The sequence below is a fragment of the Bombus affinis genome, chromosome 3, assembly GCF_024516045.1.
Source record: "Bombus affinis isolate iyBomAffi1 chromosome 3, iyBomAffi1.2, whole genome shotgun sequence".
Taxonomy (NCBI): domain Eukaryota; kingdom Metazoa; phylum Arthropoda; class Insecta; order Hymenoptera; family Apidae; genus Bombus; species Bombus affinis.
The window spans coordinates 17,459,543-17,486,524 of record NC_066346.1 but is presented as its reverse complement, the minus strand read 5'-3'; the positions used below and the strand labels follow the sequence as shown (position 1 = coordinate 17,486,524).

Below are 26,982 nucleotides of genomic sequence, written 5' to 3'. Positions count from 1 at the left end.
CCCTGCTGTTGCGTATCGCATGGAAACTCGGCTGTGTTTGAACCGCGTGTCGACACAGCTGCGAAACTTACGACAACGTGCAGCTCTTGCCTCGCTGTCCGAACGATCAGCAATGGAAATGTCTGTCGTCTGTCGGCAAACAGCCTCGTTAACGCTCCATTTTCTCCCGTGGGAGCCGGTGATTAATATTTATGCATTCCCTTCTACACTAGCTCGCACCAGTTTCCGATCGCAAAAACCTCTCGCAAGTAACGGAGACGATCAAAGGACTAGTAATCAACGATATCGTTAATCGACGAAAGTGTAAAGCAATTCGATATTCTTCATTGGTTGATGAAAACTGCAAGGTATAATTTTTTAGGAAAGGCTACAGATATTTCACGATTTGATTTTTAGAATAATATACAGTAATCCACGCAAATATTTCGACATTGGTAAAAACTTTTACGAAACATTTTGAGATTTCATTATCGTCGTAATGAGACACGAAATGTATTGTGCGCCACATACGGTACATATATAAAAGTCTTCTATGGCTGATATCCAAATATTTTTACGATCAGTTATACGTATATATTGGATATTCGCATCAGTCCGCGGCAGTTACCAGTAAAAAACAGGAAACCGAATATCTCTGAAGTTTGTGATTGGAATCTTGACTTATCCCGGTCATAAACGCGAGGTATCGTAAATACCGGACTAAAACTGCATAGAAATGATAGATCTGAGAAAAAAATAGCGTTGAAGTCACGTCCATATCATAAACTCTATCCACGTCGCGGTGCTTAACGCAGCCACGACGGTGTGCTCTCCTAAACGAGAGAAGACGAATCAATTGAAATTCATTAAAGTTCAACCTCAAACCGTGATCTCGCGTGTCCGTGGACGAATAGGACGCAACCAGAGTGCCCGTTTATCGTTATACCAATCGGCTATTAGCCGGCCGAGAATTCTTAATTCCGAACAATGGGCGTATCAGCGGCGGTTTTTCTTTCGCGGATCGCACAATAGTGACGCTGCTCAATGGTTGAGTCACCGTGTATAAACTACCTCCCACGATAAACGCGTGCAACGGTGACAACAACACCACGAACAGAAGAAAAGAGAAACGAGAAGACGAAACGGAGGCAACGTTTCACGCGGCCAGTACTTTACGCCAATTTGCGGCCTAGACATTCTGAAAAGGATGTTCCTGATAATATGGAAAACGTTGAACTCCGTGGATAAGGTCAAGCGAGTTCGTCGTTCCTCGTGTGGTTGCTTACAATGGCTAATAGGCTGCACGTAGACACGCGGGCCTGTGTATACGAACAGCGAAGAAGAAAAGCACCGTGCAAACGTCTGTCTGGCTGCTTTGCACCGCTCGCACCGAGGAAAACTTTGCTAACGAAAGTACAGTAATTGCCTGGTAACTGGATCACGCTGGATGGCCAAAACGAATCACGGTTCTCTAATGCTCGTTTAAACTGCTTCGATAAGCAAACTTTCGAAAATGCCGGCTCTCGTTGCCGATTTTATGCCGAACAAATTCAATCGTACGTTCCTTCGTAATTCCTTGATGCAGAGAGTAGTTGCCGGCAGTTATTTGTCATAATTATTTGCGAAGCGTCGCAGCGCGTAACAAAGGGAATCTAGCAACGAGGAAAAGTCGGATAAACGCGATCACAAGGGTGTGAGATAAAAGAGACCAATCGAAGAAGTAGGAAGTAAGCAACTCTTCGGTGGAGAAGACTGCGAGATGGTAAATAAATCGAACGTCTGAATAGTCGTAGGACTCTGCTCGTTTTCGTTTTTCCGCCTTTTCGCGAAAGAATTGGAGCCAAAGTTCTAAAGGTATAAAAGCAGCGCCAGTGTCGAGACGCCGATTCGAGAAAATACGAGGGCGAAGAATTTTGTGTGTCGATAAAAGAAAATATCGCGCCATTCGATATAAGAACAAAGTGGAAGAAAGTAACGAATTTCTTGACGAAACCTAGTTACTCTAGTAGTAGAGAACTCATCGAATAGGCAGGAAATTAGGGGGAAAAAAAGAAGATAATCGTCACAGCGATAGCAGGATCGGTCGGTAGCTACATTACAGTCGATTAGTATATCAGTAGGTAGATCGTGAAGATTAAGAGTACGTTGATTAACGAGATCGGTAATTAATTGCTCTTCTATCTCACGGACTCTACCGGAAAAGAGAAACGCGGCGCGAATCCTTGTACTTCTATCGGGAAGCAGCGTTAATTACCGTGGTAAAATTACTGATATCATCTTGGTAATCCGGTTAAGACACCGTCGACTACTGCGCAGCAAATTATTTCCACCGGAAGCTCGTACGTTTCGCGGTTGTCGTTCGTGTGTTTCTGATCATCTTTATTCTAGTAACCACTCCAAGCTATGACTCTTACGACTTGTTAACAAATGTACTCGTTTGATCTCCTATTCCTTATATTCGCGCGACACCCATGTTTGAAATATATAAAAGATTAGCATTTACTTCGATAAACGCTGATAAACGGCGAAATAAATTCGTTTCGCAACGTACCACGCTAGTTACTGTAGTTGTAAACGTTACGATATAACCGGTATTATAAATGGAACGATTACGGCTAGCAAAAGGTCGTAATTAACAGCGAAGATTTATCGTATTAAAACAGTAGAAAAGACGAGAGAATTTAAGACGGACAACAACCTTATCTCTCTTGACAGCAAAGGTAAAGGACTAGCGGATAAGATAAGGACGTATCGCGAAGGATAAACAGTGGCCCATGACAATGGTAGCCGTGCACCCCGAAGCTTCCGGTTTCGCCCATGAAAATAAAGCATCCCGTGCGCTCCTGCGCGACGTTAAGATAACGGCACATTCGTGAACGAGCTCTTATCGTCTGGCTGAAATCAGGAACGAAACAGAGGGAAGAAAAAGTCGATGCGATGGGTCGCGGTGGCTCGAACCGGAGGAAAATCGACCAGGCCACCTTGTATTCAAGCGTTCATCATTCTCGATGATCGCAACGTCGATTAATTAAGGACAGAATCGCGTGACCGGAAGTGAATGAGAACCACTCCAAGCGATCTATGTACGTAGGCGTAGTCCCGTGTTTCCAGTTTGTACGACGACTCCTCCGTAATGCTGTCGTCGATAAGAAAAATCTCCCGGAATATCACCATGGTATGGAATACTACCTGGTAGTACTACGATAACGCGGGATATGTCGTTTCTATCCGAGGGTGACGAAATCGATCGAGAAATCGGGTTTCATTTGAAAGTGGCCGCAAGACAACGAAATGGAATTTTGTGGTTAAGCCGAAGCGTTGGTACGAGAATTCTGCAGACTCGAAATTTAATGTTTGACGTCAGTCGAAGGATAGATAGTTAAGGTTACCCGATGCAGAGGCAAGTTTGGTTTGATCTGAGCGGAAAGCGCGGTGGTGGGAAGCGCGAAACAAGGGAAACACGTAGTTTCGATTACGTGTGCTCTAAGTTTCGCAGAGCATGCGCCATTAACTTCGACAATCAGTCGAAAACATATAAGAGGAAGGATCGATGGACTATCGCGCAAGAAAAATTTGCTGAACGCGCAACATTCTACGAAATATTTTTCGTGGTTAGTCGACAGCAGGAGGAAGACATCGGGTCACGATGAAAACTGCGCTCGATAAAACACGCTTCCTATTGTTTTTCTCATTCTTTAAACAACTGTCAAAAGAATTTTTATTGCGACACAATGCGCCACTCGAAGAGAAATTTATCTGCCTTGTGTACCGGTTGAATGCTCGCAGACGGTGCATTTCGGTTCATTTATAGGCACAGAATAGGACTTACAGCGTGACGAGCGAAACCCCACTACCCCTATTTAATTCCATATTACCCTTCCTGAAAGGAAAAAAAATGAAAAAAAAAAGAGGATCCGAGATCCGGTTCGAGGTCGATTCCCTCGACTTACGCGTTCAAGGTTGGAGCGTGTGACATGACCATTAAAACACAATAGATCATTTCGAGCCGGCCGAGCTGCTATATAATTAATTTGATAGAAACGCACGCGAGAATCCACGATTGTCTTCCTTCGTATGCTCGCGCAGCGGCTTTCCCGAAATTCGAAACCTGCATATAACGTTTCCCTCTCCAATTTATCGATACCTTAATTTTCGATACATATGTATATATGCAGCTACATAATAAAATGTCTATCGCTGCCAGCGCCTCCGCTCGTTTCATTTTGCTCGTGTAATTGCGCATAATTATGCGACATTACGCGTTCCCGATCGGTGAAACGGATGAAATTCTTCCTCCGTTCGCTGTCATATGATCGACTCATATCAAAGCGCAACGAAGTACGTAGTATCCTTATTGCAACGTAACACCGGCGTCTCTATAGCCTATGCTTTAATCCAACAAATACACTAAACGATGTTTTACCTATGGAAATACAGTTGTTAACATTCTTGATAATTGCTTCGATCTTTTTGCGGTAAACGTAACGCGTACGTAATATAGGGCGCATTATAGGAATTTCAGCGTAATAATCTTTGCGCGGGAAATTCGAACGAATCACAGAACGTACGTATATACCGGGCAACGATGACGGTATGCGGCAATTGGGAGCGCGAGAGCAATCTGCAGGTCAACTTGCTAGAAAATTCATTTAATAGGGAGGAACGAGACAAGGTGCCGCTACGATTGGTCGAGGACGATTGCATTGGTGTTTCTTTGTTCGTCATGCGCGCAGACAGTCGGCCCTAGATGGGTTTAAATAGAGAGAACCGAGTAATTTTTTATTCACCGACATCCAACGAAGCTGCCGCATTGCGTCTTCTTTTTCTTTCGTCCACGGATCTGAGACGAATCAGCAACACTAGCGTGGTGAACCGTTGATGTATCAGAATTTGCTTGGACATGAATTGCGTAACGGAGAGATAGTAAACCGGACAACCGAACCGAAATGTCGTTGGCACATCGTGACCTTGCTGCTGTTAAGATTAATCTGCCGTAATGAGTTATCGTGTACCGATTATGTAATTTCGTCGCCAGCCACATCGATAGGCATTACGCTCCTTTTTTTTTTATTCCCTGTGTTCTCGCGTCGGTAGGAAGACGAGGAATGCCAGTTGCATCGGTATACGCCTCTTCTTGCCAGGGTTGTCGAGCACAGATGCGCGCAAAAAGGAGAAGGTGACGAGAAAAAACGACGCGGCGCGCGAGAGAGCGTCGCGAATTCGCAAACACGTTTTCAAGAAGAGCCGCCGTGGCGAGCCGGCCGAGAGCGATCGATAAATTTAATTATGTGCGCCGACTGTTCTTTCACTAACTGCTGGAATTTTCTACGAACAATTCTCAGACTAGTTACGATGTTTCGAGGAGAAACGATAGCAGTGGTCGCATCATTAACGTCACAAATAATGATAAGATAACTAAAGGTGGCTGAAGTAAACACACCTGGAAAGATCTGGCTCGCGATCACAGACCCGTTTATAGTTACGTCATTTCCAAATTTCTGTCTGCGAGCTCATAATTTTATACAGTGGAGTGCGGTTCAAAAGGGGGAGAATAAAAACGAATGTAATTAACTGCGATGCAAGCTACAGTTATGATATGTTACTCCCCTTTTTGAATCAGCGAACGATCTATCGCGACACGTTCGATTCAATCACGTTTTAATCATTCATTTTTCATAAATGCTTACACGTGCCACGTTGCCCACGTTTGATTTATTCTACGATAGGAGCAAATTAGTAGTTCATATTCGTAACACTGCCTACGTAATATGCTTTCGTTCATCTTCTGATTGTTTTTAAGTTCTTTCAGGAGAAGCGTGTTTTATGTTGCTTCGCAATAACAGTGGTAACAAATGTTTTAAAGTTATATAATATCTATGTAATAGATTCATATAATAATCTTTTTTCTTACATTTGGTTCTTATATATATATATCTGAAATCTAAGTAAGATCAGTAGGCAGGCATCCTTGTACGTACATACGTTACAACATATTACTCACTGGTACGATACTATTATAATATATTATTGTAATATTTGTATTAGATCATTATTCTTTTATCGTTGAGTCGAGCTTTACTACCTTGTTTTGCAATTTTCTATTATGGAAATTGAAAGAGTTGAGGGGACGATATTCGTCTGTCCCTTGCGTTTAGGCAATCCATTATCGTAAGAAGAATACAATCATTTTCCTTCTTTGGAAAGCGGAAAACAAAATACACGAGCAAAGATAGGTAGGTAGAAATGAAATTTCCTGTATCAAAAAAATTATTCCAATGTCCAGTCTCCGATTTCATTTACACCTAACATATCTGCATATAGTTAAACCGTTAAGCGTCCGAGTGAAAGTTTGTCGGTAGTATCGAAAAGTCAGAATTTAAAATAAATCGAGGACGGTTCCAAATGTATCGAATAGATTACGATGAACATTTTCGTCTCAATAGATCTGTGATACGCGACCTACGTCGAAAACATCTAGCAGAATGTCAGGAAGTAGGAAGCCCTTCCTGTCGCGTAACGATTATCTAAGGCATCCTATGTGTCATCCAACGAACCAACAGCAGCATTTTATGTAACACGATTCGTGTAATCGCGATCCTCTTTCGCCGGCGTAACTAACACACAGGGAGGCCTCAAAGATGGCCTCTTCTGTCGTTCGCTTATTAAATTTTATTATGCGTTATTTAAAAGCTAGGACCACGTTCTTCCACGTTTCTTTCGATCGTTAGTTTGAGAATAGAACAAAGAACAGTTATTTGTACTTACGATAACGACGAATCTCGTAATATTGCAGTGATCTGCTTCGAAAGCCCTCCTGTATCCACGACAAATCCACCACCTGATCCCAAACTTTCGAGATTGGAATACACGTTTCACTAACTGAATCAATTTCACACTTGAATATTTTAATAAAAAATAAACAGACAATGGGTGTATAATCCAAGAATAACGAAGACACTGTGTCAAAGGGGAGTTCGTAAACAATACGCGAAACACCCGGGTCACCAGAAATTCGATCGGTTGCGATCAGTTGTCGTAAACACTGGCTGCCATGCTCCCTCGGCACCTGTCAATATCAGCGTACATTACTGCCATCTTGCAGCGCCTACATTCATTGTGAATACTAGCGCTATCTACCAGTAGTCATATACGATATTTGGTTCGAAACTGTAGTATCTACTGCTGTTTTCTCAAGACTCAAGACGATAATAAACAATGTTCAATAATTGAATCAGTTTTTACCTTAAAATATACGTATATAGTTTATTATTGACATCTGAAGCATGTATGTTAGTATCGATACAAAAAGGATTGTCGCATGTTTGATAATAAATAAAAAGGTACGATGAGAAGAACAATTATAGTATGAACATCACATGTCAAAAAGAGAGAGATATACATATAATATAGCTAAATACTTTCTTACAATTAGAATAAGAATACGTTTTGGAACTATTTGTGTTACCGTAGCAGTAGCGATAAACAGAATGATGCAAAGATGATACGATAATCAATAATAATACTACAATAAATAAGACATGAGTTTACCGGCGAGAAATATGCGAAGATGCGGAAGGGTTATACAAACGCAGGATCGATCTAGCACGAAATTCGTAATATCGCATCACGCAAGAATGCCACAATATCGTTTTCAATCCAAGAACAGAAAGAATGCGAAATAAATATAGATACTTGGTAATCAACGTGGTCGTTAGCGTTCATGTATGATCGATAAAAATGCCAAGCACATACCGCTAATAGTGGCTGTTGGCTATAAACTGCAGTCTTGGTCCAATCGATCGGATGATTAGCGATCGAAAATCGAGAATGACAAATACGAGAATTCATTTGAATAGATTTACTAGTCTCGATATAATCGATTACGGAATTGATAATAAGAATCTTGTCCATTATCATAAATCAAGTTAGGTATACGATTAACGGGATACTCGTTTCTCGAAATATTTTTTCTTCAGAAAGCGCACACCTCGTATCAAAATTCCGTAAATATTCAAGAAATTTGTTGAATTTGACTTCAAGACGAACAAAGTGTTAGAAATATACGATCGAAGTGCAAAAATCGATACTTTCTTTCGATTAAATCGTTCGGTCGTTATAAGAGTACCTTACGGGAAGATCGTGCTCCTATTTGAAAGAATATGATTCGATCATTTCTTATAATAATTTACGAGTCGTCTTGAAATCGACAGTTTTTGAAAAAATACTTTTTTAAAAACACATTTTCATGAAGATAGAATTTGATCAGGTTAATACAAATAATTCTTAGGTTCTTCGGTCGGTTGCCCGCACACTCCATGGTATTTCTTTGTAACTATGCTTCGACTGCGGCAGTTTTCAATTTCCAAAAAACATTCATTGCTGTAGGTCATGCCGTCAGTACCGCAAACAGGATCGTAGTAGGGTGGACAGATCTTTTGGCAGCCACGGAATAAGAATCCTTGCACGCACCTCTTCATAGGCACCACGTACACGTGTTTCCTGAAGAAGGTAGTATATGAAAAAGAAATAGATCGTCATCGGTTTCGAGACAATTTCGTAGCTATCCAAAATCGAGCTATCCAAGCGATTGTCGAAGTTCCAGGAAGAGGTATAGTTTCAAACACAATTACTAAGCACTTACCCGCAATTGTCCCTCTTCATTTCGCATTCGTTACGATAGAGCTTGTTGTCGGAACCACAAACAAACTGCCGCTCTCCACTACATATCTGGTTGCAGAGGGCAGTAGTGCGACAATGCTGTGCTGGAACTTGAACTACCCTCTGACCGCATGTCTCACGCTGCAGATGGCAAAGGGATCTGAACGCATAGGAATACACGAATGACGCATTTGTATACATAGATTTCTCTGGGGGATTAGGGACGTCGAGTGCCGCGAGAATTCTAAGAAATAATTGTTTGATCTGACTGGTAACTATTGTTAAAAATGTTTATCAATGGCGTAAATAAAAAGCTGAAAAGAAAAGAAAAAGATCTATCGAAAGGATGAATTTTTCAATACGAATGATCACGGTTAAGAAGAATGTCTTCCATTCTTCGTAACTAGCAGCGATTCGCGATTCACACGTCCCTAAAACTTTCAGCTCCGAACGTCCGGGAATCCAAATAACGTTCTTAATCACCGGTAAACGTTGCCGTCGCTTCCACAAACTGGTTCCTCAGGTACCTCGCTGCAATCTTCGGGGCACTGTTCGGTCTCTTTCAAGGTCGTGCACTCTCCGACGTGAGCCAATTGAATACCCTTTCTGAAAAGCAACGGTAACGTCAGGAATCGAACAACCGATCGAGCCATTACTAATGACTGATGTAACTAATGCGCGTAATGCGAAACTTTAGCAGCCTCTCGTTATGTTAATCACGCGTCGTTTATCCGTTCGATCCTCTTCGAATACGCGTTCGAATAGTATATCCCTGGAATGCGAACTTACAAGCAGACCGCCACGTTCAAGTGGCATTGATTCGGATATGTGTTGGCGTCGCTTCCGCAAACTGGATCCACTTCGTTGCCGCATCTTTGCTGCTGTTTCATGCACTTGGTCAAACGAGCTCGACACTTTTCAAAGTCTACCACTGTCACCTTTCTTCTTGCTTGTCTACGAAATGAAACAACAATCATCAAAATTAAACGGCGAAATTGTAAATGATTAATGAGAATACTTCGAATTCACGCAAGAGAAACCAACCCGCAATTAAGCATTTGCATTTCACATTCGTTCTTGTATATGCTTCCGTCTGATCCACAGGTAGGAACTTCCGGCTCGCTTTTGCAATCCAAAGGGCAGGCGTTCGATTGGCCACCGGACGTCCGTTCCAGCGACACGCAGTACGACATCGGCACTTCGAACACGTGTTTGCTAAACGATTGATATCGTGATGAGTCTGGTGACGTATAAAAAGCGAACAAGTTCGCTAGTCATTCACAGCGTGGCGAGAAGTCGCGCGCGCCTGCCTCCGATCGAGGACTTTTTCAAGGATGTGCTCCTTACCCGCAGTTCTTTGCTCGCATTTTACAGGTATTCGAGTAGAGGATTCCATCGCTACCACAGGCTGGCTTGGCACCGCGCCAACACGATTCGCGACAATGTCTCGTGGTTTGACAGTGCTTCTTGTTCGTACGTACTACGCCTTGCCTATGGTCGAGTAACAATGTAACCACCCAATCGAACAAAATCATGGAATGTTGTGCGTATTCTATTCAGCAATAACCATAACAAAGTCGAGCGTCGTTCCGACACCTATACAAAAGCACGTACCCACAGGTGAGCAGCTTCATTTGGCATGTAGACTTGTAGACATTGCCATCGCTTCCACAGATTGGTCCGTCGAGTGGTGCAAAGTCACAGGAGACCGGGCAGTTCTCCCTGTGCGCGGAGATGTTGTTGCAGGGGCCCAAGTGGGACAGCTCGATGCCGACTCGACAGATTTCGACTCTGAGCATGCACTTGTTGAGATACGTGCGGCCGTCGGTGCCACACACCGGATCCTGATCGCCGGGGCAACGATGCTCGCATTTGCTACCGGACGATCTTAGACAAGCGATCTTCTCCGTGGCCACGGTCACGCCTATGCAATTTGTAAAGTACCGATAATTACCGGCCCCCAGCCGCGCAACCGATCGGTTGCATCGGATGCGCGAAATGTACCGCGTTTACTCTTAACAGATTATCGTTAATGGCATCCGGAGAGTAGGATTTAAGGTCGTTCAGCACGCGAAACGAGGGAACGAACCAAGTGTCTCGATGCTGGTCGACGATACATCCCTTCGACGGACGTTGTAAACCAACTGGATAATCGCTGACGATGCCTCACTGCACGTACGCATCTTCTAATCATAATTATTACGCAGTTAAAAGGGGCCCCTTACCTTTTCCACACATCTTCTTCCGCATTTCACACTGGGACGCGTAGATCACTCCGTCGCTACCGCAGACTGGCTCTCCGCTCGGCGGACATATTCGGGGACAGGCGCCGGTCACGAAATCTGCGCAGAAATTAGTACAAGAGACTGTGAAAGACCTCGTTAGCATTTGATCAATCTCTCGGGAAAAGAAAGTAACGAGTGCAGCTACTCCTTTCGCGACCAAGTACAACACGGTATCGTAAAACGAAATGCCATTTACTGTTACTTGGGTTTATAGCGAGCCATCAAGACGTATAAGGTCTTCTTTATTAAACCAGCGGTAAGCGTTGGCCATAATGGCATAATTACAATGAAAAGGTGAACGCGCAAGCCCAAGAAAGAAAGTGACTGGCAGAAGATAAATACCTGCGAAGAATCAAAGGAAACGTTGGTAATTGGAGCCTAGATCGTTTCTGCACCGACGATGCATCACATCAAAAAACCGCGTTCTGCGGATCTGCGCGTGGATCGTGTTCATCCCGGAGCGTGAAAGGTCGAGTTAAAAATAATCGAGCAAACCGGAAAGGAAGAAGCGAATGGACCGCGCTCGTCTCTCGATCCTTCTGGATCGTCCTCTAATCTTTTTCCGTGGCAACCACGTGTAATGGTAACGTTAAACCCAGAGATTCTGTCGAAACTTTAATTGCTTCCTGCTGACCCTCCGCGCAGATATCTCTACTGCACCGGGTCCGCTGGCTTGGTTTCGGTCCAGTGATCGCCGGGTCAACAGCACACGGGATTTACTGCGGTCGTTCTACACCGGCTCGCATAATATGTAACAAATTATAAAATCGAGGTGTACAGTTAAAGATAACCGACACGAGGAGAAGACGCGAGGAGCAGTTACATCGATGCCGATAAAACGGACAGCTAAACGTAACCAGAGAATAATTTAAACGCAGCTCGATCACGCGACTAATCGGCAGACGCACGGAATAACTTTTTGAGATATAAGGTTCGCCTGGTTGCCTCTCTCTAGCCTGAGATAACATATGCAATGTGCACGGAAAACGTTGCCACGTACGACAGTGCAAAAATACATACGATCCTAAGAGATCTCTGCAAGACCGGTACGTTCTAGTCGTTACCGGAATGTCAAGTGAACAATACGAGCTTAATGGACGATTCGTTCTCTGTTCTCGCAACTCGATAATTTATCTACGATCGCGGTCACGCATCGCGCGCGCATACGCTTCGTACCGCTGTGCGCCACGCCAGAGAAAGAACGACGGACGGGATTCATTCGAGCTCGTAAAGATTTTTTTTGGTGGGATCGCAATGGCTAGGACGGCTCCTTTCGCGTAACGATCGAGTTAGACTCTCCTCGGGATACAATTTGCTGGAATCGCGCGCGATCAGGGCGAACGGTCCGATATCCCGTTCGCCTGCGACGGTAATTCGTAGCTCGCTGAATCCGAGAATCTGCGCTCGAATTCACAAAGTGAACGAGATAGTGCCGATATGCATTGTAATATAGGGGACCGTGGTTCTTCCTGCTCTCGGCCACCGTATCTCACAAAGACGCCGCGAACATCGCCGATATTATACCCTTTTTCCGTGTAATAATCGAGTTACACTCCTTCCTGCTTCGCGGGGAGCCAAAGCACGTTAATAACCGAATACGGCCAGAGATAAGCATGATGCGAGTTTTACGAGCGTATGCTCTCCATAATTACGACGATTACGATTTATCGATCGAACGATATCGGTTAATGTAGCTCGGTTGCGATACGCGTACGTACGCGCCGCGAAGATGTCTAAATTGAATTTCCGTTAAGATAAAGAGAGAGAGAGAGAGAGAGAGAGAAAGGTGTGCACGATCTCTCCTGAAGTATAGAACATTTTAGAACCCCTTGAACCATACGAGATACGAGTTGGCAACGTAGATCGTTAAAGATTTCAAAGGAGAAGCCAGACTGCCGGATGCCATAGATTTTATGGGTCCGAATCGCGTCGCATAAAATTGTCGGCATTGATTAACGGAGCCGCGCGCGAGGAAGAGAAAAGCCCATGTCGGAGGAACGGAGGCAAGAAAACGTAGATTACGAGAAAAACTATTATAATCCTCGTGCGTACGATAACAAGCAGAAGAAGGCACAAAAGCTCGTCAAATGGAAGAACGTGAGCGTGAAGACGAAGAAAGAAAACGACCGAAGTAGTCGAGAGAGAGAGAGAGCAGACGAAAGAGCAGAGGAGAAGAAGAGAATGAGATTCTTCCTTGGAGCGGACGTCGGTTGGTCAAATGGACGTGTGATTAGCGGCGTTGATGGGCGGCTGAAGGAGGTGTCCGTCACTCCCACGAACGCGATTAAGTGAATCAATTATGCCAATAGAGGAGCGACCAGTCTGGTCAGGGGGCGATTGGTGAACAATGCAGATCGAATTATATCCCTGTGGAAGATGTACGGGTCGCACGAGCTAGCGCGTGCATGCATGCGGAGTATGGTGTACAGTGCCCGCCACTTGCTCCAACGAGAGGGAATGAGAGCAACGGAAAGAGACGAAGGAAAGGAGAAAGGATCGAGGGGAAAAGAGAGACTGTGAGGGGGAAAGGAAGGAAAGAGTGTGACAGGGAAAGAGCGGGAGGGGAGGGGGGGGGGAGAAATATGCGGGTCGGTGAACCACGGCAAGGATGCATGCCGACCGGGTGGATGCTGCTCCTTGGATTTTTGTCCACGAAACGAGAAGCCGGGAGAGGAACACGGCCAGCTCGCATCCCGCTCTCGAAGATCGATAACAGAGAAATAAGGATCTGTTTAACGAACCGGAACGATTTGATACGAATAAGCCGTGGCTCATAAATAAAACGAACAATGTACGGGACTGCGGCTTTTGTTCTTGTTTCCTAGTCGCTACTCCTGGAGACACGGACAGAAAAACGGTAGGTTAGATGAACTGGATGGACGTTGCGGTTGGAAACGGACTCGGACGACTGGCTTGCATGACAGACCTTTTGATTCTAGCTTAGATAATTAAACGGGCCATGATTCGTTTACAAATGCGAACGCCTCTCGCGAATTACGTCGTAGATGTCAATTAAGTCCGAGGTAGGTTACTACGCGTAAATCAAACCGTATGGAAACTCATCTTCCGCCTGGGAACAAGATATATTCGAAAGAGTGCGAGGAAGAATGTACGTACGACGATGCCGCGACCGCGACGGAGCGAAAACGAGGAACGAACGTCCCACAAAATCTACGCGAACCAATCAACTCGCGTTCGATTTAATTAATGTTACAACGGCCACCATGTTATTATAGTCATATACAGCCCGTTGATAAATAGTCGGCGAATACCGGGAACGACGTTTCTACGGAAGCCGGAATCGACACTCAAATATATTAGCAAGTTATTTTCCGCTGCCTAACTATACAGAATACTTTCAATCTATCGTCGAATCATTTTCAAACCTATACCTGTTAAGCGGCAATAATCGATAAGACTATAAAATTCCAATAAATCGGTATCTTACGATCGTTTCGGTACGTACGAAGTAGCACCCGGTAACGATGGGACAGACATGAATAGTAATCCATTAATTCTAACAGGGATCTAGTCCGTGAGATCTGTATGCGTACGATCGCGTGCGCAGGACGGTATCTCGGCTAGGACGAAAGAAACGACCGTGTAAATCATTCTCAATCGATAGCGTCACAATCACGGTAAGGTCGTTCGTGTTCCGTGATTCCAGGCTCAGCTCACAGCTCGTTTCTCGTGCAACCTCCTCTCGAGCGTATACCTTCGGTCGATCTTCTCGACGTAGCTGGCCCTCTTTATCACCGTGAAACGATCTCGTCTTCCTCTTAGAATTGTCTCGTAACACATCCGCGCTGCATTGCATTAACCAGCTTCTATTTCTGTTATGGAGCACACGAGCCGACATAATTAAACCGCGGCCCGTCGTTTGCGTCGATTGTTCCGAAATTGAGATCGGAAATGGTGAAATTATTAGGACGTTAGACGTTGCATCGGAAACGAGGATATTGTCAGAACTATCATAGCAAAGGTTTGCGAAGTATCGCGACAACCGGTATCATTGTTTCATACTTTATCTTTGATCGACCGTGTTTCCGCGTCGAAAAAATCTGACGTTAACGACGGTCTGTATCGTCGCGACTTCCGTATTGCAGTGAAACAATCTTGTTTTCTGCCTAGCAACGCCATTGTTCCGATAACGTTGTAAAGAAGCAGTTCGAACGCGATTCGCGGGAAAAGACGAAATCGAGTTGTCGCAATCGGATGATTTATCGTCTGCTTTAGCGACTGTTCGAAGATACCGATAAAGACGAATCAAGCTTCGCTTCACGGTATAATTCCTCGATAAATCGAACAGCTATTTCGCATTAAAATTATGAAATAATTTCATCCGTCAGTTTGGTTTTAGATACTCGGAATTACAGATATGCACAGTATCACGCCAAATATTTCAAGCAGAGAAACGGCTAATTATGAGTTAGCCGACAGCTGCTAATCAAAACAGGTTTCGTGTGTGGTTGGTGGCTCGACGCATCACGGCTACGTCTGTTACGGGGAAGACGGTAGCTACGATTCTCGTGGCTAGATTTTTGCCGAAACAATGCTCATAAATGCTAATCAGGGAGTACCGGTTTAGGCGATATAGCTTCTGCTGTAACTGTATTTAAGAAGCACTTATATTTCGAAAGAGACCGCAAACGATTAATTAAAACGTAGGATATTTTCAAACGCTAGGGTAGAGGTATATTTTGCGGTCTGGAATTGAATCTTGAACCGTGTTGTTCAGATCCTCGTTTATTACGTTCGCCGTTAGAAATCGTAGGACGTTTACAATTTAAACGATTGGCAAACCATGTTGGAAATAGTAATAGTAATAAAGTAGCCGTACCAATCGCAATAAAGTAAAGCGTTCCATTCATCGATCGTCTGGAGTGACGTAAAAAGTGACAGAGGAAAAAATCAAACGATACGGTGTTATCAAAATACGTTAATGCGGGGCATCCCGATGAAGAGAACGCAGGAAGCGCGTGGCCCTAGCAACCAGCAAAAACGATAGTATGTGTGTCGCTGTTCATGAAGGAACACGACAAACGAGTTGCGTTCCATAAATCGTCGTGTTCGGTTTAAGTGGCAAGTGGTAAGTGGAGTACTGGGGCGAAAAACTACCTCCCAGATCGGCTCGATCTCCCACGAGCGTGCACGTGAACGCGTGTGCACTCGCGACCGTTCGCTCACGCCGATCCGTTACATCGGAGGAACCTTCGATCCATCGTACATGTTGCTGTGTATATATGGTCCAACCTACTCCGCGAACATGTCCACTTTTTTTTCACGGTCGCCCGCGCGCTTTTTCGTCGCGCTCCGCTCTTCTCGCGGCGCGTGAAAATTCCAAAGCGTACGCATACTTCTCTGTTCGATACGGAACGGAAAATTGCGATGGTGCCTGCCTCGATTCGATCAGCGATCGGCTGAAATTTCAATCGTCTGTTGCGTCGCGTGCTGCGATTTCCTACCTTTCTCTTCCGCGCATTGCGTGCTGGATCGAACATCATTTTCGTGTTCGGTTTTATCTTTTCAGAAATTGTACCTCGATGCTCGTGTCGCAGAGTACCATTACAGACTACCGGTATGATGTCTTCGAGACTTGTACGCGTTATCGGCCGTCGCAATAAAATAAAAACGATGATATAAATGGATACTCGTCGGATTCCAATACCCTCGTCTGACATGTGTTGCCAGCTAAACTCGAGTTCGTATTAACACCTCGGTTACCGTGGAATTGCTGCTCGCTGCCATGAATCTTTTAAATGTTAGTCGATGCTCTGAACCGCGAATGAATAACATTCGAGTGGACCGTCGCCGCACCGTGACTAAACCGCTAATGCGAACGATACTTTTGCATAGCTATAAATGAACATATACACGTGGAGCACGATGATTATTCGTCAAATTCCAATTATCAAGAAACAGTAAGGAACAAGGCTCGTGCCGCGAGCCAATTGTACTTTTTCGACTCTGTCTTCATCAGCCGGAGATACACACTTATATACACGAGTCTACGTTTTTCACGTAGATTTGGATAACGGGAATAGGAAGACGCGCGATTCGTGCATAACGTTATCCTGCTGAGAATAAAGAATTTCAGGCCGGTTCTTTTACGAGTTCGTCAAAGTTGTCGCTATAAAATCTCCACGGAATAGGAATTCCGTGGCGTACGTAGCGAATGCATTACCGACAATTCGTACGATCGATTTCGCGCCACGGGGAACATGAGTTACGACGTCTAAAAGCGTGCATCGTTTTAGCTGAATATCCGCGTGGAGGTAGTAAAAGCCTTTGAACTCCCATAAGGATGTTTCATCTGGTGGTCGCAAGCATAAACCTTCGTATGTAATTTGAGATTTTCTTGGGCCTGGTGGTTGGCAGAGTTTTCATTGAATAGCGGGTGCCAGAGGGGAACGGGACCGCGTGAGAAGTGTACGGTAAGCGTACTTGCGCGTTCGCGTTTAAGGATATTGCATATTAAAGGTAATTAGAGTAAAACGAGGTAAGAAGGACGGAATATTGAATGATTAAGAAGAAACGCATCACTGCATCTCAGAGAAAGGGTAATTATCGACGAAGGTAGACTCTCCTCTCAGCTACGACGCACGAGTCAATCGTTCAACCTTTTGGAGTTTGAAAAATCTTCCCTTCCGGATATTATGAATTAACTACGTGGGTTTCGTTAAAAGTATCGACAGAATGATCAATGATATCGTAGTATATTCAGGGAGCGCGGTTTTAGATAAGAAAATTTCACTTTTACGCGCCGTCTTTGGCCTAATAGCTCTATCGCGGATAGGATCGATAAAAATCTGAGAAATATGGTCATTGTCTTATTAGCCTTTTTTTTGGAGGACAGATCAATTTTCGAACACTAAGGCCATTATCTGGCAGTTTCAATATCGATTTACTAATCTTGTATCTTGCATCTGTTTGTAATCTAACTGATAAAATGTAAACACGTCTAAGAGAATCAACTTATCGGCCAGGAGTTTCATTGCGGTATAAACGTTTCACGTTTAACGAGAACGACCTCGACCCTTAATTAGCAGTATACTATTGATAGCTCGGAGAGGTTGAATTAGTGTTCGTTGAACGAGCTAACAACTGTTTTACCGCGTAAGATGCACATCGAAAGCGACCCCGATTCTACTTACTCTTGAATCATAGCTAAATCGAAAATCGTGCTGCAAATCTAAACTGCTATTCATTTTCTCTTTTACTAGAAGAGTAGAATGTGATTTAATGTAACCGGTTGAATATGGCTTAACTGGGACCTAAATTGGTTGAATGAGAAAAATTAATCGACCGACAGGAATAATCGTCACGGATGTTGATGCTCCATTGATACTTACAAGTGAAGCGAAAGCTTTTAACCTACCATACGGCCATTAATTTACACCGATCCCCGTGTTGTTCGTCCACAGGAAGGAGCCATGAAAGTGACCTCGACCTTACCTCCATACCTACTTAAGTCTAGGCCAGGGTTTCACAACCCTCGATCGTGAAAATGACTACGGACGATCTCGGCACTATTATTGGCGGAACAACCGAGTGAACGCGATCGATAATCGCCCGGAATCAGGATCGTCTCTGGTCGTTTTCCATTCCTCTCTCGTGGCTTTCTCATTTGCGTGATTTCTTGCCGCGTAAATGAGGAAACACGTCATAACTCCGCTGGTTTTTTGCTAATAAATCCGGAGAAATCATTAGATACGTGGAAACCAGAAAAGTAGAGCGTGAAACCGACAGCTATAGATAGACATGTTCCAATAGTATTGAAAATAAATAGATAAGCTTTAACGAGTTCTTGTTTCTCCTTGCCTTCTCGTTATGGTTAATGTGCGGTTACGGTATTGCCAAATGAAACGTGTTAATACGATCCCTGTAACAGATTCCTCGGAGGGCATTGGCAGCCTGAAAAACTATCCTGTCTCGCTGCAGCCATATCGAAATATTAAATCCTGCGTTTTACGGCTAGATGATGAAAATATGTGGAAGGATAAAAGAGAAGTCGGTACGAGGAAGTTAAACGGGGATCTTATTTCTGCGCCTGTTCAATTCCAACTACCATAATCTTCTTTACTATGACGGTATCCTCGTATTTCTCGTTCGTCCAATCGTATTTTTCGTTCGATCCTTCTTCGTTGTATCTTCCTCGACTACAAATCGATTGTTGACGTCGGTGAACAAGCTCGACCGTTCGCCATCGCGCGGAAAGACACTAATAAAAGGTCCGATAGCTCGAGGAATCTTCACGTTTTAACGCGGACATTCGTTCGAAGTCAGCTGACATCGAAAGAACGTGACGAGCATTTCGTTGCCGCATGGGCGTAAATACCGCACATTCAGCGAGTACTTTCCCGCAAGTATACACGAAATCTTTTATGCGCATATCATTACCGGTTACCATTGCTTCGGCTTACAACTTGATACAGCTCTCGTCCACGTTGTTCAGATCAGTTGTAAACTAGCAGAAGATCGTGAAGGAACGCTATGCTAATTCTTAACGCCAACCTTAATCTACCCCCTTTCTCTCTCTCTCTCTCTCCTTCTTCTTCTTCTAATGTCAGCCGTAATGATCAGACCAGTTTCCTTAATCGAACCAAGAATTTCAATGCTAAAGTCGAGGAATGCGTTTGACGCTAGACAACAAGCCAATTCCGTCTCGGAATGTTGTAACATGAACAGCCAACTAGACCGTCGAGGATGAAGAATTGGGAATGGACGACACACGAGTTTGAAATTCACGAGTACACGTTCACTGGGTCTTCGGGTCAGCGAAGTAAGTCAAGCATCAGCGGATGAATCGAGCTACGGTAACGGTGTCGTTCCCGAAAGGACAACCGACTGGTTTGGTTTATCGGTCGAACGGAGCGCAATACCGCGGAATCAAGGATCAGATTGCATTGCAGAGACGTTCAAGGTTGACTCGCAAGCTCTATTCAACTTTGATCGATCGTCGTACAGTCCTTAACGATCTCCTACATCCCCGCGAGAATCTAATCACGAGAAGAACAAGCTAGACTCGAGAACAAGAGCAAAACCATCGGAGGGTTCATTTGCCGAACCGGCGATTAAAACGATGACTTCCCATTTTTAACCGAACAGCTCGAACCGACGGTAGAATCTGTTCGGCAGATAGTGATCTATCGTAACGATTTCATAAAGATGATTAACGATGCAATAAGGCGAAACAGCGGGCAGTTGCGGAATGGCATCGTCCACTCGCGTATCGTTTGCCGTTTTCCGCGATCGATTAACGTTCAAACTGTCAAATGCAAATGAAATCTGAAACTCTGTGACGATAGTAGGTAGGCGGTAATTGTCGGTATAAACGATTGCGTTTAATCACGAACGACTAAGTATTATTGTCGTGAAATCGTGAAATCACGTATGCATTCTTTGCCATAATGCTAATTCATGTCCAAAGTAGAACGATATTTATGCTTTCGTTTTATCCAATGATCTACTGCACCTCTTTCTTTCATTATTTTTATCTTGGCACGCTATACGCCTGGCACAGACCAACACCTTTCTCTTATTCAATTAATTTACCTGTAACGCGATTAGTAAAAAGTAGAGAACGGATGAAAGCTCTGAATAAATATCGCAGCAGTCACGATGACGATGAAAGATGAGCACGATACACAAAAGTCGAATGAAAAGAATAGCGTGGCCTGCTGGTACCAATCTAATTCAAACGCTAGATGTACTAGATTCCCCGATACGTTCCATTAAACGCGGCACGGGGCCTCATTGTATGAACGAAATAGCGCGTACGTGCTCGATGTAGGTGAAAAAGAAAAACACATGCTCTTGAAAGAGATACGTGCAAGTAGTTGCGCCGTTTAATCTAATTTCTAGTGAAAGGTGCAATCCGCCGCCGCGAAAGTGTTTTAATACACGTTTCACTGTGGCATCGGAGAGAACATCCTGAATGAAAACCGAAAGAAGGAGATTCCTTACTGGCTCTCAACTAGCACTAAGACGAAAAATTGACGCTAGACAAACGAGAACGCGACTACGTTTCGTTCGCGGGTTTAATGAATAATTTACGTTTCTTAGGAGCTGCACAGTGTGCAAATACCCCGTCCACATACGACGAGGAAACTGTTTCGATAATATCTCCACTGCGTGCTCCCAACCGATGGTACATAACCTGCGCTCGGACGACTTTCCACTTAGCATAAAATCGTACTTACGCATCTCTCCAGCACCGTTTACTTAGCAGTCTGTTCGACTTTTGAACCACAGTTACAACTATAAGCTATTACGCGACAAGAATTTTTCGTGAATTTAAGTTCCGACCCTTGTATCACGATAATTCGTTCAGAGATATTTTAAGCTCGACGATTTTACGCTGTGTTCTATCGGAATTATTTACAACGTGGAAGAAAGAAGAGAGAAATTGGTCGAAATTAGAGGTGTAGCATAAGGTCTCTGTCTAACGACGTGAAATGCAGCCATTGCCCAGTTTTGGTGTCACAGAACCAGGCCGTACAAATATTTTCTAAGCATTTTCGAATAACGGTAAGAGGCTGGTCGATCTTCAAAGAAAGAAATTACGGTTCAAGTCGAAGGACGCGTAACGTAAAAACTTGGTGTTTCGTACGGAGCGTAGGCGTGGTCATCACCGACCGTGAGACGATCCATTTCTTTACAGAGTTTGTACACTTTTTCTTTGAGCTGGTTTCTTATCTTTTTTTCTTTTAATTACAAACGATTTCAATGCGTGCAAAGGTAATTGAGTTTCCTTTGGATACCGCTGAACAGGATGTTTGAATCGGTAATCGTTCGTTATACATATAATTACAGAACAACGTTAATTAGCACGCGCGCAATGTTTTCCGCTTTTCTGACAGTCACGTTCAAACCTAGCATGGTAATTGATCGCAATTATTCAGCACTATTCGTGCGATGAATTAATTATCAACGATTTAAACGACCGAATTAGATCAAGCCGAATATGCAACCGTTACTATTTGACGAATAATGTTTCTCATAGCCGGCTCATCTTTGCTTATTCATGATCATCAGGTGGTTGTTAATCCTCGTATTAATAAATATGAAATTGACTGGAGAAGCGGCATGCCCTTTTTCCCTTCGGGTAAACGCGAAACCCTTCCAAGCGTGAAAACACGTTTCATAGTCGATGGAACGATGGACCAACAGAATACAAGCCAGTGAACATCACTTTTTTCTTTTTACTATCCTTTTCTTTCTGTATCCAAGTAATTTCATTCGCGAAAACTATATACGAATGAAAATTTAATCTGTAGCTCGACAGTTTCCCGAGGGACGGATAACGAAGAACCGGGTCACAAGAATTTGAACACGTTGAAAAGTCAATGAACCGAAACCGTAACGCTTTTAAGGGATCATCTTTTATTGAAACGTCTCGCGGCTATTCAGACGCTTTCAAACTATTTTCAATGCAAACCAATCGGCTAAACGTTTCACGATTTTTAATGATAAAACGTTTACTAAAACTTCAAAGCATGCATTCTTCCTTGGATATCGAGTCGAACAAATTTGCTCGTACGTCTCCTTCCTGGACCACTCACCGAGGAATTTATATCGTTTACTGCGATATTCGATCACAGAGGGAAAGATTCCTTAGACACGGTCTGACATCGAGAGAAATATCTCTTCTCGTTGAACGTAAAAGAAATGACGAGAGGAAACGAGATTTCGAGGAGGAAAAACGTATCCGAAACGAAATTTCAAGAGACAAAGAAGAAACTTGAAATACACGAAATCTTCTTTTGAGGACCGCAGATTATTATCGTATTTCTTATGCCTTAATGGCAGGGTAAAAATCTCAGAAAAGGGCATTTCTGTGGCGATGCCTTCCGTTTCATAAAAAAGGGCATAAATCCTGTTACTCTTTTGACATCTGTTATTACACTTCGTCTCATTTTCCCTTACGTATATTTGCTCACGCAACGGACTCCATTTACCTGCTACAGACCATTATACAGTATCTACTACACATAGATATATTAAAGCCGTGAAATTACAACCGTGATTGACTTTTGGAAGGGAAGTTTTACGGGACATTGGAAATGAAATGACAAACGTTTAAATGCTCGAATCAATTGCCCCACTTGTAATTTCTTTTAACACGCAATCTCGTTAAAAACTTAATGACATTTATTAGAATACCATGGTGAAAGAGTTAATGAGCTAGTGAAACTACATAACGTTGGCGCTGCTAGATTCTTCGCACTACCTATTTCTTATTGTTATTATTACAGGCGACAAATGTAAATGGTATTATCGTTAATCGGATGCAGTCTCGTAATTTGTACAGGTTAAATCGCAGGAACGGCTATAAAAGACGACTTCTTTCCTTATGCTTCGTTCCGTAGAATTTTCAGGGTCGCTGATACGAGCGAGTTTTTTAGACGATTAGCATACTTAATTAGACGAGTTCACCCGGCTAACGTCGTTTTACGAGTTACATGTGCCTGGTCGAACACTCGACCTGGTCTCTACAGAACCCTTTACGTATTCGCAGCAGACTAACCATAAGGTACGTAATAAAATTAGCCTACTCCTAATGGCAATGAATATGCATTCTCGTACTTAAAAGAGAACATAATAGAGATTAAAGATAAAGCGAGACTATTCGATGAATGTTTTTCGCGTAAAAATGTATGACATTCCCATGCAGAAGATCTCGTGGGAATATTATTTTAACAGAGATACCCGGTTCCTGCTACTTCTTTTAGTAAATTAATCAAAAATCACTCGATAAACTAAAACCACTAAATAGACGTGGATGACTTAGTCGTCGATAAAGCAAGATATAAAATGCCAGAATTAATTATACTAGTTTAGTAACGCTGGTACACGCTTGACAACCATAGAGCGTATACATAAAATCAGCGAGAAAGGAAGAGGAAGGAACTCGGCCCTGTGAGTTGACTCGTGCACGAGGCTGCGAGCGTGCTGGAGATTAAAACGAAAAACCAATGGTTCTTTTTTTCCTCCGGTTGAAAGAGCATCGCACTTGGCCATAGAGAGATACTGGCTCCCTCCAGCCAAGAATTCAATGGGTGTTCTGACCAAAGCTATTTGCCGAGAAAAAGAGAAAAAGAGGTAGGCTTTAAATGTCGATATAGGAACACGAGTACCGCTCTTTAAAAAGAAACACATTGACGACGCGACGCCGTTTGCAAGCTTGAATTTTGCTGTTCCTGCTTAACTGACCCAATTTAATAGGATCAATTCCCATTCAAACGCAACACGTTCGACCAATTACGATTCTGTCGACTATATATGATATATCTGTCTACCTGTTGGGATAGGTATGAGTTAAAAGTCGAACGCAGAGGAAATACATGGGGGAACGAAAACGGAAATTAAGAATTCAAATTCACGTATAACCATATCTCGTGATATTGATATTTCTTTGGACGAATTATTTTAACGCAATATCGATCACAATTATGCATCCAATGGGAACCGCCGGGCATGCTTTTACTCTCCATCGGACGGCTGACTGCTTTACACGGAATAATGAATGGACCCGTCTGTTCGTGTATCGTGTGGAGTTCATTAATTTCTCAATTAGTCAACCGTGAAACCGTTAAAACAACTCGCAGTAGACGGGAACGAATTATCGATCAATTTCTCGGCTAGAATACCGTAATCACTGAAACAGCTTTATGGTGAAAAAAAAAATGAGAGGGAACATAACGACGAACATGGGCGAAGAGAGAAAGAAGGAAAGCAGAGGACAAAGAGAGGAATGTCTGACCGTAAAGACAGGTTGACCTGTTGCGACTTTCACCAGAGTGGAACACGATCGGTCGATTCTAGTGCAGAGGTTAAAAGCGATACCGACCTTGGAGGCAACACAGCAAGATGATCCCAACGAGGAGGGAGATGTGACGATGCATCCTTCGTACTGTTGACGATCCGTTCGGACGTTTGCCACGGTCGTGTATCAACGACGTCGTTATAAGTCAATTTTAGTAGGCGGACGGCTACGAACGATTATCTTATTGTGCGTAGACGACGTTCGTGCTCTCGCCACCGGTTAAGAAGGATAAGGCCGAAGGCGCGGAAAGATGGTAGAGAAGGTGATGGTGGTGGCGCCGTGAGGAAGGAGAGGAGGAAGTGCCCTCTTCGACCTCTATCGTCCTTCGAGGTCCACGAACGACTGAAGCGCACGAAGCAACGTCGGTCCGGCTATAGCCTCCCCTTCCTACTTTCACGTGGCGTGCTCCCGTTTCCAGTGGAGGCGCGGACTGGAGAGCCTCTCCATGGGCCATTTACCATTACCATCATCGTCGACGACGGCCAGTCAAACGGAGGAGGGGTAACTGGACGAGGTGGAACGACGGGAAGAAGCCTGAAAATCCGCCAACAGATCGGAGATCGGAGAACCGCCGTTTCTAGGCCAACTCTTCCTCCTCCACTATCAGATATCTTAGTCTTCTTCTTCTACTTCTTTTTCTTCATCTGCAAGGAACGGCCCTCTACCTTTCTGACGGTCGGATGTGCTCGTTCACCCTTATTCGCCACAGACCATCAGTATCAAAGCATGGTCTTATATTCGGTCACGGATACGAATCTGGAACAAGGAGAGTAGTCATAGAGCTATTATACCGCAAGATAGTAAGAAAACAAATTCTTTTTTTGAAATCAACCTATCGAGAATAAAAGGCTGAATCAGAGTAAATGGCTGGAAATTTAGCGTGGCACCTGACTGAGAAAGTTAGATGATTAAAAGTATAGAATGTTCTCGGCTTACCGATGAAGACACCATTCTGGCAATGCAGTTGTTCATTTACATTTTAGCGGGTGCACTTTCTAATCGAACGATTATGGGGAATTTTCTTGTTACCGACAGCGACATTAATCTCCTTTCCTACTTACATTCTAACCACTAATTTCACGTGCAGGTGCACAAGAATTGCATTCACCGCGATGAGAGAAACATTTTATGTTCGCGTTCTCTATCGTGTTCCGCGTCTATAGTGATTAATTAAGTGAGATTTCGCGGGTAACACGCGATACATGTATAAAAACATAAATAAATTACTCAAAGTTTAGAAGCGAAATTGGCTAGTGGACTTTCTCATGGGCGTTTGCCGCACTTGAATTTGCAATTCCCAAATATTGTACGCTTACATCTTATTGGCAAGCATTATTTATCTGCATTTCACAGCGGTGAAACGATCGAATCATAATATACTACCGTAACATAACTTCTACCTACATCGCATATAATAACGTCTAGTAAGACAATTTTATTCGTCTCGATTTATATACTTTCTTAGATTCGACGAAAACTCTCGGTGCTCCAGTTTCGAACATCTAATATTCGAAGGAGAACTAAAAAGCAAATACACCGGTTGTTACACACGAAAGTGTGGCAGTGGCCCAAGGGAAGAGAGGCGAAATGTATAGCGGGGCCGTTCGCTCTCCAGTGGTGCAAGTGCAGCTGCAGTTGAACCTCTCCATCGATGCTAGCTGCCCGAAGGCCGGGAGGGATCGTTCATCAACATCAACTGTCAGAGTATCTGTCAGACTGTAAAATGTACGCATGTACATATAGTATATCGGTCTCTTCTCTCTCGTGTGGACTTCACCATTAACCCACTTGCACGTTTAACGCGGTAGCCTCGCCTAACACAATCGTACCTGTATTCAGGTTCACACACATAAACGAGTAAAGTATGCAGCTAGCCGAAAAATGTCTAAGCAAAATTTATTCGTACCTTCTTGCATCGATAAAGCGTTCCTTCGCAACGATTTTTAGTTTTGATTACGGGAATCATGTATTCTCACTCTAGTTCGCCGATCAACCGGGCCAGTGGACTGTCTACGTGTAACGACTCGCATGTTTTTGCATGTGTTTCACGACGGCCTAAAACGACAAAACACGATCGAGCAACGACCTTCTTGCCTCGTCGTCGTGATATCATTACAGAACTTTGCACCTACTTTGTTCACTTGCGCGAACAATATCGTTGCTATAGTTCTGCGATCTTAGCCTGCGGTGAATATTCTAAGATCATGGAAAAAGTACGACAAGAATAAGCCC

At 43.7% G+C, this 26,982-nt stretch overlaps 2 protein-coding genes across 4 annotated transcripts in view; both read right to left on the bottom strand.

The window, feature by feature from the left end:
* The window catches only part of LOC126914262 (focal adhesion kinase 1), a 38,315-nt gene extending 31,248 nt beyond the window's left edge, over positions 1-7,067 (bottom strand). Inside the window, exon 1 of one of the 2 annotated variants that reach the window (XM_050717919.1) lies at positions 6,745-7,067. The gene's annotated coding sequence lies outside the window, so the exon portion shown is untranslated. The remainder of the gene's footprint in view (positions 1-6,744) is intronic. The other variant, XM_050717921.1, reaches the window with a different exon arrangement.
* A 291-nt stretch (positions 7,068-7,358) lies between these two features.
* Positions 7,359-25,188, bottom strand: LOC126914286 (agrin). 2 transcript variants are annotated; one of them, XM_050718019.1, is made up of 9 exons: positions 24,775-25,188; positions 10,863-10,979; positions 10,252-10,561; positions 9,985-10,128; positions 9,682-9,852; positions 9,427-9,591; positions 9,121-9,243; positions 8,621-8,797; positions 7,359-8,478 (listed from the first exon to the last, which is right to left on the bottom strand). In XM_050718019.1, exons 1-9 carry the CDS (start codon positions 24,827-24,829, stop codon positions 8,247-8,249), a joined length of 1,494 nt encoding a protein of 497 aa, XP_050573976.1. In that variant the 5' UTR covers positions 24,830-25,188; the 3' UTR covers positions 7,359-8,246. The 2 variants fall into 2 exon arrangements, with proteins under 2 accessions (XP_050573976.1, XP_050573977.1); XM_050718020.1 differs by lacking the exon at positions 24,775-25,188 and adding an exon at positions 11,265-11,295.
* Between the last annotated feature and the right edge of the window lie 1,794 nt (positions 25,189-26,982).

Bases quoted from the DNA above. Each gene is read 5' to 3' on its own strand.
- LOC126914286 (XM_050718019.1), bottom strand. From the start codon at position 24,829: ATGCATCGTCACATCTCCCTCCTCGTTGGGATCATCTTGCTGTGTTGC. The intron at 10,980-24,774 runs GTCGGTATCGCT...ATTTCTGCGCAG, and splicing joins CTTGCTGTGTTGCCTCCAAG to ATTTCGTGACCGGCGCCTGT. The intron at 8,798-9,120 runs GTGATTAAGAAC...CTATGCGTTCAG, and splicing joins AGCGACGGCAACGTTTACCG to ATCCCTTTGCCATCTGCAGC.